The 21,929-nt window shown below is 37.4% G+C and overlaps 1 protein-coding gene across 3 annotated transcripts in view; it reads right to left on the bottom strand.

The window, feature by feature from the left end:
- The window catches only part of LOC124775036 (probable multidrug resistance-associated protein lethal(2)03659), a 294,648-nt gene that overhangs the window by 69,683 nt on the left and 203,036 nt on the right, over positions 1 to 21,929 (bottom strand). For all 3 annotated transcript variants that reach the window (XM_047249811.1, XM_047249810.1, XM_047249812.1), the window contains 2 exons: positions 8,102 to 8,208; positions 7,898 to 8,021 (listed from right to left, as the gene is read on the bottom strand). In XM_047249811.1, coding sequence (XP_047105767.1) covers positions 7,898 to 8,021; positions 8,102 to 8,208 — 231 coding nt within the window. The remainder of the gene's footprint in view (positions 1 to 7,897; positions 8,022 to 8,101; positions 8,209 to 21,929) is intronic.

Here is a 21,929-nt window from a genome sequence, read left to right as displayed (position 1 = left end):
GTTACTTAATGTGTTATATGGTTTGAGATAAAGTCACAGAGCATAGTATGATTGTTGGATGAGATTTTAAAAAGTCTAGGTTTCAAAAGAAGTAAATATAATTACTGCCCGTAGATACTGATGACCGCAAATTATATGAGCTGTATAACTGTGTTTGTTGATGATTCTTAATCTGTGGTAAAAGTTACAGGGAAATACAAGAAACAAAGAATCAGTTGTCCAAGCTATTTTGAATGGCAGGCTTAGGTGAAGCAAAGAATTATCCTGTGGTAAACATTGAGTACAACTATACAAAGAATGTAAGGGATCTTTGCCAGGAAAGCTATATTGAACCTATAGCTAAAAAATATCAGATTTAACATTCAAAGTTGTGCAGCATGCCAATGGAAATTAATTTTAGATTACAACCAGCACAAGATGCAAGTCTTGATATTAAACAATGGAAAGTCCATGATGGAGTTACAGCAGTATTATGAAAAGGACAGACTGCTACCCATTATGTAAAGGAGATGTTGAGTCACAGGTAGGCCCAATGAAGAGACTGCTTCACATTTTAGCTTCAGCCAAAAGGTCTTGTTCTGTAGTAAACACAAACACATTAACACTCACACATATGACCACTGTCTGTGGCCGCAGTGGCCAGAGTATTGTTCATGTTCGCGTGAGTCTTGCTTGTATGAATGTGTGTGTTTTCTACTTCAGAAGAGGGCATTTTGGCTGAAAGCTAAAATGTATAGCAGTTTTCAAATCACGATATTAAGTACAGGAACTTGACAGGTGACCTGATGTACATTACTTAAGGAACATGACCAGATATAAGTTACAGTGTAAATTGTTTGAATAGATTTCAAAATGTTACAATGATACTCACTTTAAATATGCTTTGTGAATATTGAAACATTTATATTTAACAAAAGATTTGTACTTAACATATGGAAGGACTTAAAGTATTGAGCTCTTAGATTGATTTGTAGATGCACACTGGGTGGGTCATTTCATAGATCATCAAGTCCATATCAGGCTACAGAATTAGATTATTTGGAAATCTAAGAAACAAAGAGGTGTTACAAAATATTCTGCATGTGCTGAGTATATAGCATTGTAAGAAGCTGCCACAGAGGTTACATTAGTTCTGGATTTTCGAATATTTTTGTTGCAAAGCCTGATGAGGCTGTTAAAGTATATGAAGACAACTCAGGGACAGCCAATATTGCTAGATATGTTAACTTTACAAAAAAAATCAAAGTATATTGAAGTAAATTATGATTTTGTGAATGAATGCTATAGGAATGGAATTACAGACTACTGTAAAGTACATTCAGAAAACAATGTAGCAGACATTTTTACCAAATCTTTGAGCAAGGATAAATCTGTAAAGTTTTGATAAATATTTAATGTAATTTGATTGCAATATAAATGTAAGGAAATGTGGAATATTTATGTCAATAGTATCAACAGTGTCATGAGGGCTCTTGAAAATAATAGTCCAGTAATGACATCACAAAAAAACTGTTTCCTTGCAAAAAATGAGCTAGCAGATTTTATTTTCTATCTTGAGTATGTAATTGATAGTGTGTAGAATCCAAATTTTAGACCTGCAAAACCCTCACGACAACTTCTTGTGGGCAAAAAACCACGAAATTTTGTTATTTTTTTCAGATTTTTTCCTCTTACTTAGAAACTATGCATTCTAAATGAAATGTTTTCATTACTAAAAAGAAAGAGCACTAAATTTTGTGTCAAATGACCTACTTAAATGTCGAAATTGGTGCAGCTGTTTGCCCACAATCAGTTATCACATTTCAGTCATTTTTACCTACTTGGCTAAAGAGTTTGCTGCAGTGCCTGTAACTTAAAAATGGCTACTCCAAATGAAAACTGTCGAGTTATCAAAGCTGTAGAGAATGAAATTTCATGTTACAAAAGTATACAGTTTTTCAGTTTTACGCACTATTAAGTGTTCATATATTTGAAAATCAATCCATTTTGTTGTTTTTTGTAAATCAAAGATATTCAATGAAATGAATATTTCCTGTCAAAACACTGCTGCTGCTGTCCTCTACTTTTTCTCTGTTTTTCTTGGCAGTGCTGAGTGAAGGCCAAGGAATTACAGAAAAATGAGCTATATTATCTTTGGTGCCTTTTATAATGTACTTTTGATGGCATTTTTTGTGAATATTCTATAAAATATATGTATGTTTACTGTCTTTTTGCAACTAGAAAATATATGTGACAGTCAGCTTATAAATGCAATCATACACAAAGTGATATATATCACTGTATTTTCGCTATGTATATGTAAGCTTTATGTAAACATGACGCATCCAATATCATTGTAAGAAATGATCCACAGACAAATTAAGAACAAAGAACAATTAATCTGTCCCATCTTCAAGTGTAAAGGTATTTGTAGATCTCCCTTGATTGACATGTTGTAAACAGCTGGGGCTGCCATCCACTCTATTCCTTTGTTACTGCTTCCATTGTTCACCATGCCCAGACTTCCTTTGTTGTGAGAGGGGTGCGTTCAAAACTCCTTGTGTCATGCAAAATTCTCATTTCTTCATTTCGGTTTACTTTAGTGGCATGGCCAGTGCAATTAAAATGAGTGCTCCAGGTTGTACAGATGTGTGTTTTAATATGTGATGGCAACTTGGCAGATGGTGATGTGGTTAAAGTGAAACAGAAAAATCCAGTAAGGATAGGAAAATCGCAGGACATCGTAAGTTAGTAACTTACAACCTGTGAAGGATTCATCCAGTGCATCTTCAATAACATGATTTTAACATCATTGATGGGGTGAACGCTTTCCATTCCACGGGAGGAATAATGTCAGTGACTCTCTACACAGTTATGGAGTCTGACAAGAACATTGATTGGAAAAGGAGACATTCAACTTTTGAATTTTTGTATACAGTTGATATTCCTCAGTCAATCACCTATCAAAAAGCAAATGATGTTGGCTTAAACAGTATTATTATAAAGGATCTCAATTTTGATTACCCTGAGTGCTTCTTGCTCTCTGAATATGAGACTGTGTGGTTTTATGGAAAGAGGAAGAAATTCACTGATGTTCCAGGTGGAAAGGATTCATGGAAGAAGCCACAAATCGCTGACAGTCAGTTTGTTCAAAAACAATGTGCCTCCCATTCTTAAAGTATGCTCCAATCTTTATAACATACTATATACATGTTTTCTAAGAGCATTGAAAAAATACATAAAACATGTTCAAAGGTGACGTTTTGCCACTTTCAATCAACCACTTTTATTGAAGGCAATGGATATTGTAAGAAGCAAAGGCAGCAATTTAGAACATATCATTGTACAATTAGGTGGTTTCACCTTCTAATGCCCTTCTTGGGGTGCAGCAGTATAATAATGGCAGGAAAGGGGCTTGAGAGACTTACTGTCCACAATATTCACTGAAAACAGTTTTGATAAAGTTTTGAGTGGGTATGTGTATGCAAGAGCTGTTAGAGCTCATACACTGATACGTATGGGATTGTCACATTACCTTTCAGGAGATTGAGTTCAAAGAAGTTTACATGAAAATAACTGAGGAATTGTTGCTTCTCCATAACAGACCATCAGTATTCAAATGTCATGAAAATGAAGATTATATAAATGTGATAATCTTGTCGAAAATGTGATTTGCAGCATTGAACCATGAAGAAAAATATATTTATTTTAAAAATGAAGAAATTCCTCCAGCTGTATTTAAGGTGTCGATTTTATTTTGGCAACTAGTTTCAACATTGCAACAACATCATCTTCAGGCCCATACACTTGTTGACGTCAACTGCATGCGGCTGACACTAGAAGTCAGTGGTGAGATATGGACGTGTTCCATGTGGAAGTTACTACCCACCTACCACACTACCCACCTTCCACACGGAACACGTCCATACCTCACCACTGACTTCCAGTATCAGCCGCACAAAGTTTATGTCAACAAGTGTATGGGCCTGAAGATGACATTGTTACAACATTGAAACTAGCTGCCAAAATAAAATCGACACCTTAAATACAGCTGGAGGAATTTCTTCATTTTTAATATAAATTTATACAAGATGATGTCCCACTGTCCTCCATTTAAACTGTGGATGTACGAAGATGAAGAAAAATAGCTAAATTATGGGTCCAATATTACAGCATGGTTATGCTCACAAAACACTTCATTGAAGCTGAGTGTACTGGAAACTGGAATCAGCATTTAAACACCATTAAAAATGCTGTCATACTTTCATGCCACCAGTCATTTCCTGTATGCCAAAAGTGCTCACCTTTACTTACAAGAGAACATCTCTTTGGAAGACTGAATTGATGCTGCTGAATAAAACAAATTTACAACTGAAGGCTACTTCACTATCAGGTGAAGTGATAAATTTTGGTGTGTCCTACGGTCTGACATGATAACAGAGAAAACTTTAATGAAAACAATGAAAGTGAAAAGCAGTTTAACTCACAGACATGGGTTATCAGAGTCATTGCTCACAAAGGGGACTTCAGGGATGGCATCCTCCTGTGATGTTTGTCAAAAAGCTGCATCATCAGGAACAAGCAAGCAACATGTGGCTTTAAGAACTTCATGCAGAGATAAAACTGAATGACTGGCTGTTAAAACTTTCCACCTTTTCCAACATGTAATATGCTTATGTCAATAAGCAGTGGAGTAATTGGTGATGAATTGGTAAATTGTCATGCGGCATTAGAGGAAGGAATTAAGGGGATCAACAGAATTAGAGAAGAGAACTTTGAAGACATCTCATTTCAATGCAACCTCAACATTATAACACTTGCATCCTGCACTATAGCTCTCAAGATTGGAATGAAGAGGATTCCTGATAAGGACTTGAAGTTCTGTTTCTTGTTTGAACTTTCCCCATACCCCATGTCGCTGTTCACAGAAGACAGACACAATAAGGGTACACAGTCATTGCCCTATGATGCATTCACATCTCTCCAGCAGAATGAAGTACCAAAAAGAAAAAGCTTTGTGGTAGATGGCGGTGACTTGCTCCAAAAGGTCGTTTTGCACATCAAAGAAAAGTTTGGAGCCATCTGCGTGAAATATGAAACCTACTTGAGAAAGCACTAAAGATCCAAAATCACAGTTGTATTCGATGGCTATGCAAGTGATGCTTCATGAAGGAGGACAAAGTCTTCTGAAAGTCACATCATTTAAAGAGACCATGTTCATCAGATACCATTTTTGATGAAGATAAAAATGCTGCAGTCACACAGGAGAAGTTTCTCACAAATGAGAGCTACAAGAAGCACTTGATTTTGACGGTCATGTGGAAATTTGAGGATAGAGGTGTTTAGCTGCTCCAGGAAGAAGAATTAATTGTGGAAATATATACATCCCAAATTGCTGACTCTGACAGTGTGGCAATCGTGAGTGAGGACAATGATGTGTTTGTTCTCCTAACATGTTGAGGAAACAACTACAGCAACTTGTACTTTCATAAACCAGTAAGAAGGAAACCAGCAAGAGCATGGTACTCCCATAATTCTTTCAATGTCAATCCTGCATTTGCCCTTTTCAACCGTGCCCTTACAGGATGTGATACCACATTCACCTTTTTTACCCAAGGAAACAAGAAATTACTGAACCTTATAGAGCAACAGCCACACCTCAAAGCGTAAGTTGCTGAATTTGTTAAACTCTCAGTCTCTCAAGACATAATAGCACAGGCAGAACAGCTGATGTTAGCACTGTATGCAAATCCCAACTGTGTGACTTTGGATGAGCTCAGGTATGAGCTCTTTGTAAAGTCTGCCCTGAGAAAATCTTTCAAACTTGAAAGCCTACGGTCAACATCAGATGCAGCAAGGTGGCACCCAATGTTATCCTACCATCAAGTACAATCTTGACTGGGGAAGAAAACTGATCCATGCCAGTGGTGTTGGAAGTAAAACTTATCAGGTTTGTTTCCCGTGACAATGACGAAAGATGCAGTACCACACACACTACTGAAAATGGTTTCGTGTGCATACAAAACAGGATGCGCAGCAGTAAGCGGATGTCACAAATCTGGACTGAACTGCTCCTCAAGATGCAAACACTGTTGTGGCATATCTTGCGAGAATGCCCCAGAAATTAAACTTGACAAGGTTGAGGAAAAGATTGAAGATATGTTCTAGGACAAGGAAGTTGGTGAAGGTGCCACAATGGATCTTGAAGATCGGATCCTGAACCAGGACCTGCCACAGTGTCCCAAATAACTTCGATGGAACTGAAATTTGATGGAATGTGAATCTTTGGTAATTAAATAGTGTTTCTTTAATACTGTCATGGCCTTTATTTGTTCAGTTGTAAAAATTGTTAAATTATTCACACGTAAATACATATACTTGGTTTTCATTTTAGCACCCCACTCTTACCAATTAAGGAATGGATAAAAATGAATACAAATACACATGAATGAAGAAAATAAAAAGATATATGTAGAAAACACATGTGTACTCATTAGAGGGCCATTTTCCCACTGGAAATTTCATTCCATTGAATACCTTTGACTTACTTTGGGTTTCAAATGTATGCCTAAAACTGAAAAACTAGATGCTTTTGTAACATGAAATTTCATGCTCTACAAATTTGATAACTCGACAGTTTTCATTTGGAGTAGACATTTTTGAGTCGCAGGCACTGGAGCCAATTCTTCAGCCAAGTTGGTAAAAATAACCGAAATATAACTGATTGCAGCCAAACAGCTGCACTAATTTTGACATTTAAGTAGGTCATTTGACACAAAATTTAATGCTCTTTTGTTTTGGGAATGGAAACATTGTCTTTAGGATGCATAGTTTCTGAGTAATAGGGAAAATCTGAAAAAATACCGAAATTTTGTTGTTTTTTACCACTAAAAGTTGTCGTGAAGGTTTTGGAGGTCAAAAACTTGGTCAAAAACTATACGCACATGATAAAGCCATAAGAATCTTCTACCATGTTTACTGTAAGCAAAAAGAACCTTGTTACTGGACTATAAGTATGTATGTGTGTATAACAATCAGTCAGTTCTATGTTGCGTGTTCATTATGCAAGGAGAGATGTAAATTGTATTTAACTTTTTGTTAATAAATATTCTTAACAACTATTTATAATTCAGTTCTGTAAAATACAAATATATGCATACAAATGCTTTGCAAGTGCTACCTTTCAGTGATCTGCAATACGCCAGTTCCACAGAGAACAATTAACATCAAGGTAAAGCCAACTGCACAACCCATACGTACATTGTGGCCATCTTAATTATAGTGTCCCTTTGCTCACTTGCTACCATTATGATAGTGTAGATAATCAGAGCACCATACATTATTGAGCAATCACTCAAGTTATTTGGATGGATATTACATTACTCACTAAGCAATTGCACATAATATGTGCAACATTGTGGTCTCTGAATGCGTATGAATATGGAATGGCCAACACTGATGAAATTCCAGATTTCAACAACCCTGTTATTAGTAATTTGTGAAGTATTAACATTTTAAATTTAAATGATAGAATAACAACTTTCTCCTGCACATTCTATTTGAAATAGTATTTCACCTGGCTTCATACAGAGTAAAGAGGAAGTCTGCAGAAGTACGGACTTATTATTTTTGCCTGATGAAATGATATAATAACAAGTATCACAAAGCTTTATAACATTTACAAAAGAAGTAGACCATTACAGATTAAGTTCAATGACATTAACTGTAAACAGATGTAATGAGTTAACTTATGACTAACAGTGGCATTGGATGTAAATAATTAAGCAACTACAATTTAAATCTATGGTAATTGGAATAAAAATAGAGACAAGTTCCTTATTAAGTTGATTATTTTTTTATATCAGTGAATTGGATTATTTAAAATTTCATTATTTTTGTCTACTTTTGAATAGCTTACCTTGTCCCAGGACTAGAAAGCTGTATGTGACAGCAGCAAGATACACTACACAAACTAAATCCAGCCATAATCCGAAAGCTCTACTTATAGCCATAAATAAGTAATAAGCAGATGAATTTACATCCTGTAAAATATAAACATAATTAATTAATGTACATTCTCAATCACATCGAGGTGTCATAGAAAAATATCAAACACACTTACTTGAATACGATCAAATTCTTTTTCCAGCACTTTTTGAGCACCAAAGGCACGAATAGTTGAAAGACCTTGGAGGGATGCAGTGGCATGAGAAAATACAGGGCTGCGTGCTGTAAAACAGAGGAAGGTCATCAACAACACATATATCTTAACTATGGATTAAATTTAGCATATAATAGTATCTGTTTAGATAAAGAGGCAAACAAGAATAGAGCACAGAAAATGGAAATGACTTATCAATTAATGAAAGACATTTACAATAAAAATCATTCCCAGTAAAAACAAATATCCAACACTACAACACTGTTACCATACTGGAGTGCCTTTATGCAGCAGAATGTTTATCATCAACAAAAAAGGAGAAATTGAAAAGTTGGAGAAAAAGAAACAGTAGATCCTACAGAAGAGGCTTGGTCCCAGAAAAGTTTGGAGTATGTGAAGAAATAATGAAGAAATCTACACTCAAACTGAGAAGCTATCTGACGCTGTCAGGAAAAGGAGAATTTTATTTTATGGTTTGAATGAAACTGGAAAGACTGACTAAAAAAAATTTGACCATTTTGACAAAAATCCCAAAATGCTAATCAGTTGGTTCAGGGAACTAAAAAAGGAAAGTAGAAGTTCTAGACAGGTCAACTTTATGAAACAGGTTTAGGAAGTTTGAGGGTTTCCAGGAAAAGGGCAGCTGCACGGCTATATGGACAGATGAAAGAAGAAAAGAACACAGTGAAGAATGAATAAATACTGGAAAGATGAAAATCAGGAAAAAAGATAAAATCATGAGGAAGCTATTTCATATGGTCCATAGATGGTCAAAATTAAAGAAAGTGGAAAAAGAAGAAGTCTCTGTATGTGATTTCTTCGGTGCTCATATGCACAGATAGCCTTTTTCAAAACATATATATAAAAAAAGGACTTTTAATAAAGCAAAGGAATGAGAGCCTTGTAAATAAAACAGTAAAAGCATAACAACACTGTAGAATGCATCCAACTTCCACATTTTTTTCTTTCCATGGACTACTTATTTTTCAAGAGGTTAAATGGCTCTTAATTCAAGTACTTCTATCAACATATAATTTATCACTGACAAACCAATGAAGCTGTAAAGTAAACTACAGGTCCCTTTCTTTAGTAAGCCAGTCAGTCAGGGTCCAGCCTTCAGCTGATTTACTTCTACCAACTTCCAAGTTAAGTTTTTTTTTACTGTATTTTCCTCATAGTATATTTATTAAATATTGAGCATGTTTTTCTGTTTAAGAAGTTCAACCTCGCATTTTTGTGAGGGTGAATTCCTTCAGTCAGTAGTTGCTAACTGAACAGCAAGTTACATAGCTCATTACCACATCAGCGTCCATTGGTGACACATTAGAGAGTAGCAAGTTGCATATCTGGGACTCTGTCAGCTTTTATAGTTAACTTCTGCAGTTAGTGTTGCTAGGAAGGTTAGGATGGGTGCATTTAGTGTGTGGATACAGGTGAAGCTGTTCGCAATTTGCAAACAGCTGAATTCACTTTTGGCTGTGGTCAGTCACCTTCAGGCTGCTACCTTGGGGTGTAGCAGTGGCGGAGATTGTGGCACATCACATGGGACACCTCAGGTGTCACTTGTTTTGCCAATGGGCTCTGTTTCTGAGACATCTCCTAGTGCACCCAACACAGTGGATCCACCTACTCAGCAGGGTGAGTGACAGTGGTAATGCGTTCATGTTGCTCAAGGCAGCAGGCCAATCTGGAGACTGCCCGCCTGACATCACCCATTCATCCTGCGAGTGGGCAGGTGGCCTCTCCTTCAGCAGGGTCCAAGCAGGCAGACAAGGGGAAGAGTTTACTAGTTATCAGGAGCTCCAACATTCGGCACTTTATAGAGCCCCTTATGCAGACAGCGTTCAGGACTGCAAAGAAATCAAATGTGCACTCAGTATGTCTGCTCGTGTGCCTCATCTGAGAAATGTAGGTGGCCTCGATTGCAGCTACTGAGCATGCAGTGTGCAGTCATCTGCAAGTTTTGGCTTATTTCAGCACCAACAAAGCCTGTTGCATGAGTTTTGAGACCATCCACAGCTCATACAGGTGGCTTGTGAAGATGATGAAGACTGGTAACCTTGAATGCAGGGTGTAAGCAGAGCAAGGAATTTGCAATATTGTTCCCAGAGTTGATCGGCGTCCTTTGGTTTGGAGCCAAGAAGGGAGTCTCAATCAAAGGCTTTGTCGACTATGTGAGAGTCTTGGCTGCAAATTTCTAGACTTGTGTTATTATGTGGGGTTTGCAGGACTCTCTGTGATAAGTCAGAGGAATTTATTTATTAATTTTATTAACAGTATAGAGTAACCCACCATCTTGAAATGTAAGGTGGCTCAGATGCTTCTAAATCTAACAGTTAAGACATCTTATTATTGCAATATTATTGGCATACAGTTACTAATGCTTTTTTAAATAATACAAAGAACATAATATAAAAAAATTCTCTAAGGTTACGGAGAATTGAATGCTTAACAATTCTTAAAATGGTTCTAAATAGTTTGTTTCTGCCTAGTTGATGAGAATATAATTTATATAATGCAAATGTAAAAAAAGTAATACAATAAGAGTGGTGAAAATAAGTTGCAATATGTAGAGGCAAGTAATATACTATATTTGGATGTGTAATATAATCTAAGTAGCTCGTTGGTTGATAATAACCTATTTCTCGATAGAACCTCGAGCTATTCCCATCTGAAATGGTTTGCATTTATGTATGTTTATTGTGTTTGTATGTATTGGTATATTACTTGGAGTGTTGCATGTCAGGACACTACATGATATTCAGCAGTTGCTTGTTTGTCTTATTGTTGACATTTATCATATATTCTATGTGATGCCTTAGATACATACGCCTGGTATTATACAGATTAAATACCGATTGAGCATTTGATACATGGAATACATGAATTTTAACTTTAAATGAGGAATACACTTTGGTTGTAAATTTGTTAGTAGAAATAGAATGTAGTTCATTGCTACATGAATGCAGTATTTCTTAAATAACTTAATACATTACATTTTTAGTTTTATATAAACTTTGTACAGAAGATACATCCGATACAGAAAATTCACTGATTGTAGCTTTACACAACGAAGAGAATATACTTGTGTCTATGCATAGTAAAATGAACAATACATTACTGCTTGTGTGCAGTATACTTTAATCAACATGCAATGTGTCATTGGGGAGGAGGAGTCTCTGAATAAAAGTTGTTCAAGCTTTCTCCTCCGAAGTGACAGTACCTTATTATTAAAGTCTTAGTATGTGTTGTTAGTTTCATGATTGTTACTGCCTGTTGTGTTGTTTGTGACTGTGTTATGGCATGCAGTGTCATCTATTGTTGGTTTGGGTCCATTATGTGTTGATCCTTTCTGAGTCATGTTCACACAGTGTGTTGGTTTCTTCCTCGGTTTCGATATCTGGTCATGCTTGTGTCCTCCCATGTGGTTTGTTGTGTTGTTTTTGCTTATACACACCTCATTGCATATGGGAATTGGCGCTTGTATTCTTCATGGAGTATGTTTGATACAATATAAGCTACACCATTTATTGTGTTCCAATTATCAGGATTATGCATTATCCTGCAAAGTCACTGCATTCTGTATAAGTCTCACTTGTGCTAGATTGTTGCATAGCAATATAACATGTTCTGGTGTTCCAGTTTCTCTGAAAATGCATATTTCATCATTAGTCAGTCCCATGTAGTTTAAGTGTACCAGGTACAGCCCTTGGCCTGCCAGGAAATGGACCATCCCCTGGCTTGGGTCGACATGTTCCAGTTGTAATCTTTTGCGTATGTCAGGAAAGAAAGAGTGTACATGGTGACCCTTGTCAGATGCATCCCACTCTCTCTGCCATGTTTGAAATCACCACTGTTTCATTATTGTTTTGCTTATAATGTTGATTCCCGTAATTTTGGCAACTTTATCGAGACTGTCCCTGTTAAGCTGGTAAAGTGCAGGTCTATAATTTATTGTTATGTCTAATTGGTAGATCCCCATCACAATGCAAAGTGCTTCTAGTGATGAGGTGTTGAAGGCTCTGCTCATTCTCAGGAGTACACCACACTGACCTCACATTGCAATTGACTTCTTAGACTGTATGTTCAGTCTGTGAGCCCAAGCACTTGTGGTGACGTATGGGACAGATTCAAATATCACAATGTGGTGGATCCTCACCATCTTAATTGGTAGTCTGTGCTGAGTTGTGTTGGGTCTTGCTTCTTTTTGCATAATTTTGGAGGCTCTGTCAATTGACAGTGGTTCTATTCGGGTAGCAGAGGATTTGCAGAGTGCACGTGAAGTTTTTTTTATGCTATATGGTAGTTTCAGGTGCTCCGATGAATGCTCACCAGTCAATAAGCAGCAAGGGAAGTCAGACAGCATTCAGATTAAGAACACTTTGATAGTAAAAATTTTATCAGTAAACTCTCAAAGTATTTATAATAAAGTTCCTGAATTTACTGCTCTCCAAAGCAGTGTTCTCACACCCAAATTATTCTTGGGACTGAGAGATGGCTGAAACCCAAAGTGCAAAGCTCTGAGATATTAAGCAAGTATATCAGAAAGACAGATTACAGGCCAAAGGAGGGTAAGTGTTCATTGCAGTTGACAAAAATATTGTTTCTACTGAAGACGAAGTTGGGTGTGACAGTGAAGTTACCTGACAATGGAAAATCCAGGATGGAATGTAACAGTATTATGAAAAGGAAAGTTGCTACAGACCATATAGTGGAGATGCTGAGTCACAGATAGGCACAATGAAAAGACTGTCGCTTTTGGCCAGCAAGGCCGTCATCAAAAATAGATTACAGACGCACACACACACTCACGCTAACACAACTCACACATACATGACTGCAGTCTCTGGCACTGTGGCTTCTGTTGCCACAGACTGCAGTCATTTGTGTGTGAGTTGTGTTTGCGCGAGTGTGTGTGAGAGTGTCTGTCATCTATTTTTGATGATGGTCTTGCTGGCCGAAAGCTTATTTGTGACAGTCTTTTCACTATGCCTATCTGTGACTCAGTATCTCCACTATATAGTGAAGTTATCTGGTTGTGTATAACAGGTGTAGGTGAAACCAAGTTATTTGCTGGGTGTTTGGCCACTCAACTCCACTGTGACAGTTCCAGAGTCATTCAAAGAAAGTCTACAGTCAGTAGCACAGAAATACGTAGATCATGCAATCCTAGTTCGAAGTGACTTTAACCTACTGGGTGTAGACTAGGATGTCAATGAATTCAGTGGGGCGGGGTGGGGGCGTGGGGAGGGGGTGTACAGATAGACAGTCATGCAAAATCCCATTGAACAAGTTTTCTGAAAACTGCCTTGAGCAGCCAGCTCAGCAGCCCACATGTAATAGAAATATCTTAAATTTTGTAGCTACAAATAAGCCATACCTTATCAACAATGTCAGTATAGAAATGGGGATTAGCGATATTGATGTCATTATAGAAACCATGGTTACAAAAGTTAATAAATCAGTCAAGAAGGCTAAGAGAGTGTTCCTGATAGATAGAGCAGATAAGCAGTTGTTAGCTTCTCACTTAGACAATGAATTAGCATCACTTAGTTCCAGTAAGATGGCCACAGAGGAATTATGGGCAAAGTTTAAGCAGACTGTAAATCATGGTGTGGAGAGTTATGTGCCTCATAAGTGGATGATGGATGGGAAAGATCCACTATGGTTTAATAAAGAAATTTGGAAGCTGCAGAGGAAGCAGAGGCTGTTGCACTCTCTGTTCAAAAGAGAACACAAATATGACAACAAACAAAGGTTAGTAGAGATTCGCACATCTGTGGAGAGATCTATAGATGAAGCCTACAGTAACTACTACCATCACACCTTAGGAAAAGATCTGTTAGGGAACCCAAGAAAATTCTGGTCATACATAAAATCACTAAATGGGTCTAAGGCTTCCATTCTATCCCTTGTGAGCAGTCTGTTGTAGCAGTTGGAATAGCAAAATAAAAGTCAAAGTTTTAAATGTCACATTCAAGAAATCATTCACCAAGGAGGATCATACAAATATGGTCCAGTTGGAATCCCAATTCATTGTTACAAAGAGTACTCTACAGTATTTGCCCTTTACCTAGCTTCAATTTATTGTGAATCTCTTGCCCAGCATGAAGTCCCAAATGACTGGAAAAAAGTGTAGGTGACTCTAGTATTTAAGGAGGGTAAAAGGATGGACCTGCAAAATTACACCCCAATATTCCTAACTTCGGTTAGCTGCAGAACCCTTGAACATATTCTCAGTTTGAATATAATAAACATTTTTGAGACTGAGAAGCTAATGTCCATGAATCAGCATGGTTTTAGATGGCATCGCTTGTGTGAAACTCAGATTGCCCTTTTCTCACATCACATACTGTCAACTATGGATGAAGAGCAACAGGCAAATTCCATATTTCTAGATTTCCAGAAAGCATTTGACACAGTCTCCCATTGCAGGCTGTTAATGAAGATATGAGTATATGGGATACATTCACAGATACGTGGGTGACTTGAAGACTTCTTACGTATAGAATCCTGTAAGTTGTCCTTGAAGGGAAATGTTCATCGGAGAAAGGGTATCGTCAGGAGTGCCCCAGGGAAATGTAATAGGACGGCTGTTGTTCTGTGTATACATAAATAATTTGGCAGAAAGGGTGGGCAGCAATCTGCAGTTGTTTGCTGATGACACAGTGCTGTACAGAAAGGTGGCAAAGTTGAGTGACTGTAGGAAGATACAAGACAACTTAGACAAAATTTCTAGTTTGTCAATTACAGCTAGCTCTAAATGTGGAAAATTGTAAGTTAATGCATATGTGTAGGAATAACAAACCTGTAATGTTCAGTTACAGTATTACTAGTGTCCCACTTGTCACAGTCAATTAGTTTAAATATCTGGGTGTAACTTTGCAGAGTTATATGAGGTGGAATGAGCATCTGAGAACTGTGGTAGGGAAGGAAAGTGTTTGACTTCGGTTTATTGTGAGAATGTTAGGAATGAGTGGTTCATTTGTAAAGGAGACTGCATATAGAATGCTGGTGCAACTTATTCTTGAGTACTGTTTGAGTGTTTGGGATCCATACCAGGTCAGACTGAAGGAAGACATAGAAGTAATTCAGAGGAGGGCTGCTAGATTTGTTACCAGTAAGTTCAAACAAGACACTTCGGGAACTAAAATGGGACTCCCTGGAGGGAAGACAATGTTCTTTTCTAGAAACATAAGTGAGAAAATGTAGAGAGCTGGCATCTGACGCTGACTGCCGAATGATTCTACTGCTGCCAACACACATTGTGCGTAAGAACCACAAAAATAAGATTTGAGAAAGTAGGGCTGATATGGAAGCTTATAGACAGTCATTTATCCCTTGTTACAGGAAGTTTCATATCAGTGCACACTCAGCTGCAGAGTGAAAATTTCATTCTGGAAACATCCTCAAGGCTGTGTAAGCCATGTCTCCGCAATGTCCTTTCTTCTGGGAGTGCTAGTTCTGAAAGGTTTGCAGAAGAGCTTCTGTGAAGTTAGGAAGGTATGAGACCAGGTCTTGGCAGAACTGAAGATGTAATGATGGGTTGTGAGTTGTGCTTGAATAGCTCAGTTGGTAGAACATTTGCCTGTGAAAGGCAAAGGTCCCTAGTTGAGTCTCGGTCCAGCACACACTTTTAATCTACCAGGAAGTTTCATATCAGTGCACACTCCACTGCAGAGTGAAAATTTCATTCTGGAGACAACTCCCAGGCTGTGGCTAAGTCATGTCTCCGCAATATCCTTTCTTCCAGGAGTGCTAGTTCTGCAAGGTTCGCAGAAGAGCTTCTGTGAAGTTTGGAAGGTAGGAGATGAGGTACTGGCAGAATCGAAGCCATGATGATGGGTTGTGACTTGTACTTGGATAGCTTATTTGGTACAGCGCTTGCCCATGAAAGGCAAAGGTCCTGAGTCTGAGTCTTGGTCTGGCACAGTTTTAATCCACCAGGAAGTTTTGATTCCCTCACTCTGTGAGTGGAACAGGAAAGTAAATATCCAGTAGTGATACAAGGTACCCCCACCATGCACCATATGGTGGCTTGGGGAGTATCCATACAGATGTAGATATTGTTCTCATCTTGTTTTAACTGAAAATTTTACTTTTTTAATTTCAGGTTTTAAGTGGCTGTCAGTCTTTCCTACCCTGACACAAAATGACACTGGTCATATTACTAAGAAAATATTTGTCACTGGACTGGCTGTTTTTCCAACCTTGAACTGTATCCTCATGCTGTTACAGTTTTTATTAAAATTGATCCTCTCACAGGCATTGGATGAACAATTTAGTACTGGTGTGTTGTTGTGGTCTGACATAAAATGTCACACTTAGATTTGTCATAAAATAAATAAGTGTCATGCTGAAAATTTAGGTACTCACCAGATATATTCATTTGTGTTGTCATAGTAACTTCACATACATCGATGATTTTCTAAGACATGATAATTTATATTTCATTCAATTCATAGTTCACTTTTTATTCATGTGGTGTGCCACTTGCTCAGGTGTCGTCTTCTTCGTTTAGCGCACATATTTTCATATTTTTCCATAGTAAGGCCCCTATTAATTGGGATTTGAATAGGTTATTTTTGGCTTCTAATTATCCAAGGTTCTTTCAGGATTTGATGCCCCATATATATTACATACAAGGAGGCATTCAACAGAAAGAGGAGACTGATATGTGGCAAATTATATAAAGGTCCAAGGAAAAGGCTTGGCAAATGTTTTGTCTGGGGTGTGGCACTATATGGGACAGAAACATTGCAGGTTAGAAGCATTTGAGATGTGGATGTGGAGGAGAATGGAGAGGATAAGCTGGATGGAAAGAGTGATTAATGAAAGAGTATTCGAAAGGGTTGGTGAGAGAAGATGTCTGCTGAAGAATACAAGAGAAAGAAAAAAGAACTGGTTGAGACATTCATTGAGAACAATATCTACATCTATATGGATACTCCGCAAGAACAATATCTACATCTATATGGACACTCCGCAAGCCACCATATGGTGTGTGGTGGGGGTACCCTGTATCACTACTGGTTATTTACTTTCCTGTTCCACTCGCAAATAGAGCAAGGAAAACAAAACTTCCTGGTACATTAAAACTGTGTGCCGGACCGAGACTCGAACTCAGGACCTTTGCCTTTCGTGGGCAAGTGCTCTGCCAAATGAGCTATCCAAACACAAGTCATAACCCATCATCACAGCTTCAATTCTGCCAGTACCTCATCTCCTACCTTTCAAACTTCACAGAAGCTCTTCTGCAAAACCTTGCAAAACTAGCATGTACTTTGAAAGGACTGGTTTGTGGGAGAAGAATGAGAGGAAGAAGGAGATACAAGATGACAGATGACGTAAAGGGAAGAGGAAATTATGCAGACCTGAAGAGGATGGCAGAAGACTGGACAGCCTGGAGAACTACCATGTGAAAACCTGCCTTTTGGCAGGACACTGATAATGATGATATATTACCCAAAGGCACAGGACAGAATACCAGTTTAACTTTCTATTTAACTTATACATGAGTTGATCTGGTGGTTTTATTTAGAATGAAAGATTTTTATCATTGTCATTCCAGTTCCATCATACATACAAGGCCTTTAAGGACACTCGGCATTAAATCCTGAGCTTTTTGGGCTCATGGCTCATGGCGTCAGGATACTAAGTCCCCAGTGCTGCCAGTAGATGACACACTCAGAGATTCACTCTCTTAAGGCTTGTAAAAATGACTGCTATGTATTTGAGTTATTGTTGGATTTGTTATGTACTCTCACGTGTTTGCACACTGGTCAGATTGTAGGCTTATAGATTTTATGCCTGTGAACATAGATATTGCCTTTTATCTAACAAGAGGACCTTACAGACTGGCCCTATTCAATTTTTTTAATGTATATTTATAGGATTAGAAAGACTGTCATCAGTCATCAGTTTCCTAAAACAGTTGACACAATTTTAGAAATGAAAAACTCGGAAAAGTTATCTCCAAAAAGGAGATGATTTCCAAGCATTGTTAAGTATAAAACATTTCACTCATATCATATTGATGCCTTTAGCTGAACATGTAGCAATCAAGTCTGGAGATGCAAAAGCCTCTAGTTCGAATATCCATTACTGTAGTATTTTTTATTTAAAATCTACAGTTTTTGTCAAGTGGAAATTATAATGTTGAATCAGAATTTTCTAATAAAAATAACGTCACTTTATATTCAATTATGGATCATATGAAACAAATTAAAATTTGATACAGAGATGTGAAATAGCTTATAAACATCAACAATACTACATAATAACTTTTCACTCTGCAGCAAAAGGTGTGCTGAAATGAAAAGTCCTCACAGATTAAAACCAGATTAATCTGCCAGGAAGATTCATCAATAATTTTGGTGCATTTAATATGCTCGTTTCTCCACAGAACAAAGAAAGGAGAAATTAGTGGGCATTAACAGTAAACAGAGGAGATACTGAATATCCAGGAAAAAAATGTATTTGCAGTTGACCACCACATCTTTCTCTAATATTGTCCAGCTTTTTGATTTTTTATGTGCTACAACCTACTAGATGCCTACTGTGAGGGATGTCTGTCACTAGAATTGTTAGGTTTTTCATTTGACTCACTGTGGCTCCGCAAAGTTTTATGTTACTACATTAGTTTGCTTCTCTAAACATCATTTGTTCCACCAAGAATGGAAACATACTTATTTTTTTGGTGGACTACATTTCTTTAAGAGTTCCACCAAGGTTCTGCAACTCTCACAAAAGGCCAAAGGGCAGTAACTGAGTCAGGAATAAAAGTATACAAGATTCCGATCAATATACAAAAGGAAATTAATAGCATATAGGTATTCAAAAAGAAACTAAAAACATTCCTCAGAGAACAATTTTTTTAAAAAATGATCAAGTTCCTGTAATATTAAGGCATCCTTTTGAGTAAAAATGGAGGAAACTGCTTGGATTAAAAAAAAAAAAAAAAAAAAAAAAAAAAAAAAAAAAAAAACAAAAAAAAACTGAACTTTTAGTCTATGTTCTTGTTACTCAGTGATTTTTCTTCCAAACAAGCTTCAAAGCATAAATATGCAGCTGAATAATTGTCTTTCACAGTCATTACATTGAACTCCATATACTGTCAGTGTAAAGAGTGCTAGTGAGATGTATTATTGGTCCAGAAAGCATACAATAGTTCAAAAACACATTTACTAGTTTATTTTCTGCACTTTAACCTTATGTTTTCACCACAGTGCCAAAGGTATAAGAGTGTACTTCACACTTGGATATTGTCAGTTTGTATGTGCCACCACGATCTGGCAGAAACATGGCTGCCATAGAGACATTAGCCCCCTCTCTCACTGTATATAGGCTTCTAAAGATGACTTGCTGAGTGTGACATCTACTGGCAACACTACATATCTGGTGGCCTGACATCATGAGCTGCAACCTGATAAAGCTCATGGTTTAGTGTTGATTAAGGACACTTTGTTTCAGTGAAAATACTCTGACTAGGGATGTTACTAGCTGCTTTCTTTCTATGATTGTAAGACTTGTTTCTATTCACAAAACACCAGCATGATTGTTTTTGATTCGAGTTTTAGTTATCTGCCAGCAACTAAACAGTGCATATATAATGTTATATCCAAGAAAACCACAATGTCAAAACAGACACACATAGTCGTTTCACTTGAAAAGAAAGTGAAAAAACAAAATGTATTCGTAATTGTTAGAAATTGTGTTAAGTTGTTAGTTACTATAATTTATCAGTTCAAATTACTGTGAGATTGAGAAGAAACAGAAAAAAACTGATAAATAAGCAGAACAATAAAAATGTCTGTTAGTGTTGATGAGAGAAAGTATGAAGCAGTTGACTTTCCCAAGAGCAAATCACTGTTGTTTGTACCTAATTGTATGAGCAGCAAATCAGACATGTGCATTTGGATCCCTGATTATAGCAATATTGACGATATCTTCTGGTAATTTTGTGATGAGGATAAATTATTGGCAAGTGATTTTTAGCTACATGGTTGGGAAACATGTTATGGGATATGAAACTTTTGCAGTATACAACAGTCTTAAATCTTAAAAATGTTACCTACAAAGATATTAACTTCATGAAATGGCATGAGTGCCATAGGTGCTAAGAATAATAAAGGGAAAACTGACTGCAATAACATGAGCCAATGTTTCAGGTACTCATTATTTACCACTCATGACAATTGGCAAACCTGCAAAGCCATCTGTTCTGGAGAAAATACTCCCACGAGTCTCCAGTCTGCTACAAAAAACGATTTGAAGTATATGGATGTCAGCATGTGTCTTTTATGACTGGTTTCATAAGTCAGTTTGAAAAGTTGAGCAGAGCTCCATCTCATCTAGCTTCAGTTGAAAAGTTGAGAAATAATTGTGTAGTTTACTGCCATCCAATGTTACATACCTAATCCAGTCCATGGACAAAAGGATTTATTCTGAACTACATTATAGGAAGCTGCTGCTTCAAGATCTCCTTCTGAATCACAGTGGTGCAAGTCCATTTGGTGAGATTTTTAATATACTCTCAGCCTTTTATGCCATCAGATTTCATTAAGATCAGTAAGTTAACAAATTATGCAAAAGCTAATTACATTTCCAGTTACTTACAAGCACAGTTTACTCATAGTAAGAAGGCCAGAGAAATAAAACAATATAATTGTTAATATCACCCTCCTAAAATTCATAAATCTGTGAGGTAAAATTTACACAAATATCAGTTTTACCATTTGTAAGTGTACAACTAAGTCAATACCATAACAGATGTTATGTGGCAGATGGTGCTCTGTACTAATATTATGTTGGGAAATGCAGTAAAACTTCACACACAAATGTAGCTCATTCCAGACTGCCTCTAGATTCCATCATTCAGCAAGGGGTTGTGGCAGCTTTTTGCTTCACAGCTGCCTTAGCAGTTCTGTATGTCCCTAGCTTGCTACAGCTATCTGCTAAGGCAGCAAATTTCTTCCTTCATGCATTTACTTTTATCCCAAGTTGTTGATCCTGCCATGTGACTGGATAACTACATAAACAGTCACTGGCTACTGGTATAGGACAATGGTATAACAGGCTTCTGAGGACCCAGCCTCACTCTCAGTCTTCATCTTCTCCTCGTGATGTCAACATCAGCTTCTGCTCTGCACCCACACTGCAAGGGATATACCACATTGTGCCACTTACCATGAAGTTTTGAGACGCACTTGCACTGTGCTGTCTCTATGCCTGCTATGCAGCTGAGACCATAAATCAGATTCACACTGTGTCTTCCACCAGAGATGATTATTCTGCATCTCACATAGAAAAATATCAGTGTCATCCTGGTGACACTGTCAGACAAGATCAAAGCTTTACTCAGTGTCTGCAATTCCTATTACGTCATACCACTTTCTAGTGCCACCACATCAGCTGTAAATTTTGAGGCTATTTCTTTCTTTTTTCTTTAAGTAGCGTAGTCACCAAATAAACGTGCTACGTATCCACTTAAGGACACTGTTTTTTATGCAGCATCTACCATGCCTTGTTTCATTATTTTGTAATCAAACTTGTAAATTACATAGGGAGACACACTGGCAATGCAGTGAGGCATCTGGCAAGTGGCTGTAGCTCCCACCGAACTGGTGCTACAGTTGGGTGGACTAGGCGGCATGGTAGCTCACAGTTTCCATCATTGCTATGAAATGCCACTCCAAACACCAAGTAAATAAGAAAGAAAGAAAATTTCTGCCTCCTGAGAATCTTCCTGGTGTGCACTGCTTAAACAGTTTAAGTTGTATGAAAGTGA

This window comes from Schistocerca piceifrons, chromosome 2, assembly GCF_021461385.2.
Source record: "Schistocerca piceifrons isolate TAMUIC-IGC-003096 chromosome 2, iqSchPice1.1, whole genome shotgun sequence".
NCBI lineage: Eukaryota > Metazoa > Arthropoda > Insecta > Orthoptera > Acrididae > Schistocerca > Schistocerca piceifrons.
The sequence above is the reverse complement of the archived record's forward strand: the minus strand, read 5'-3'. Positions and strand labels throughout refer to the sequence as shown.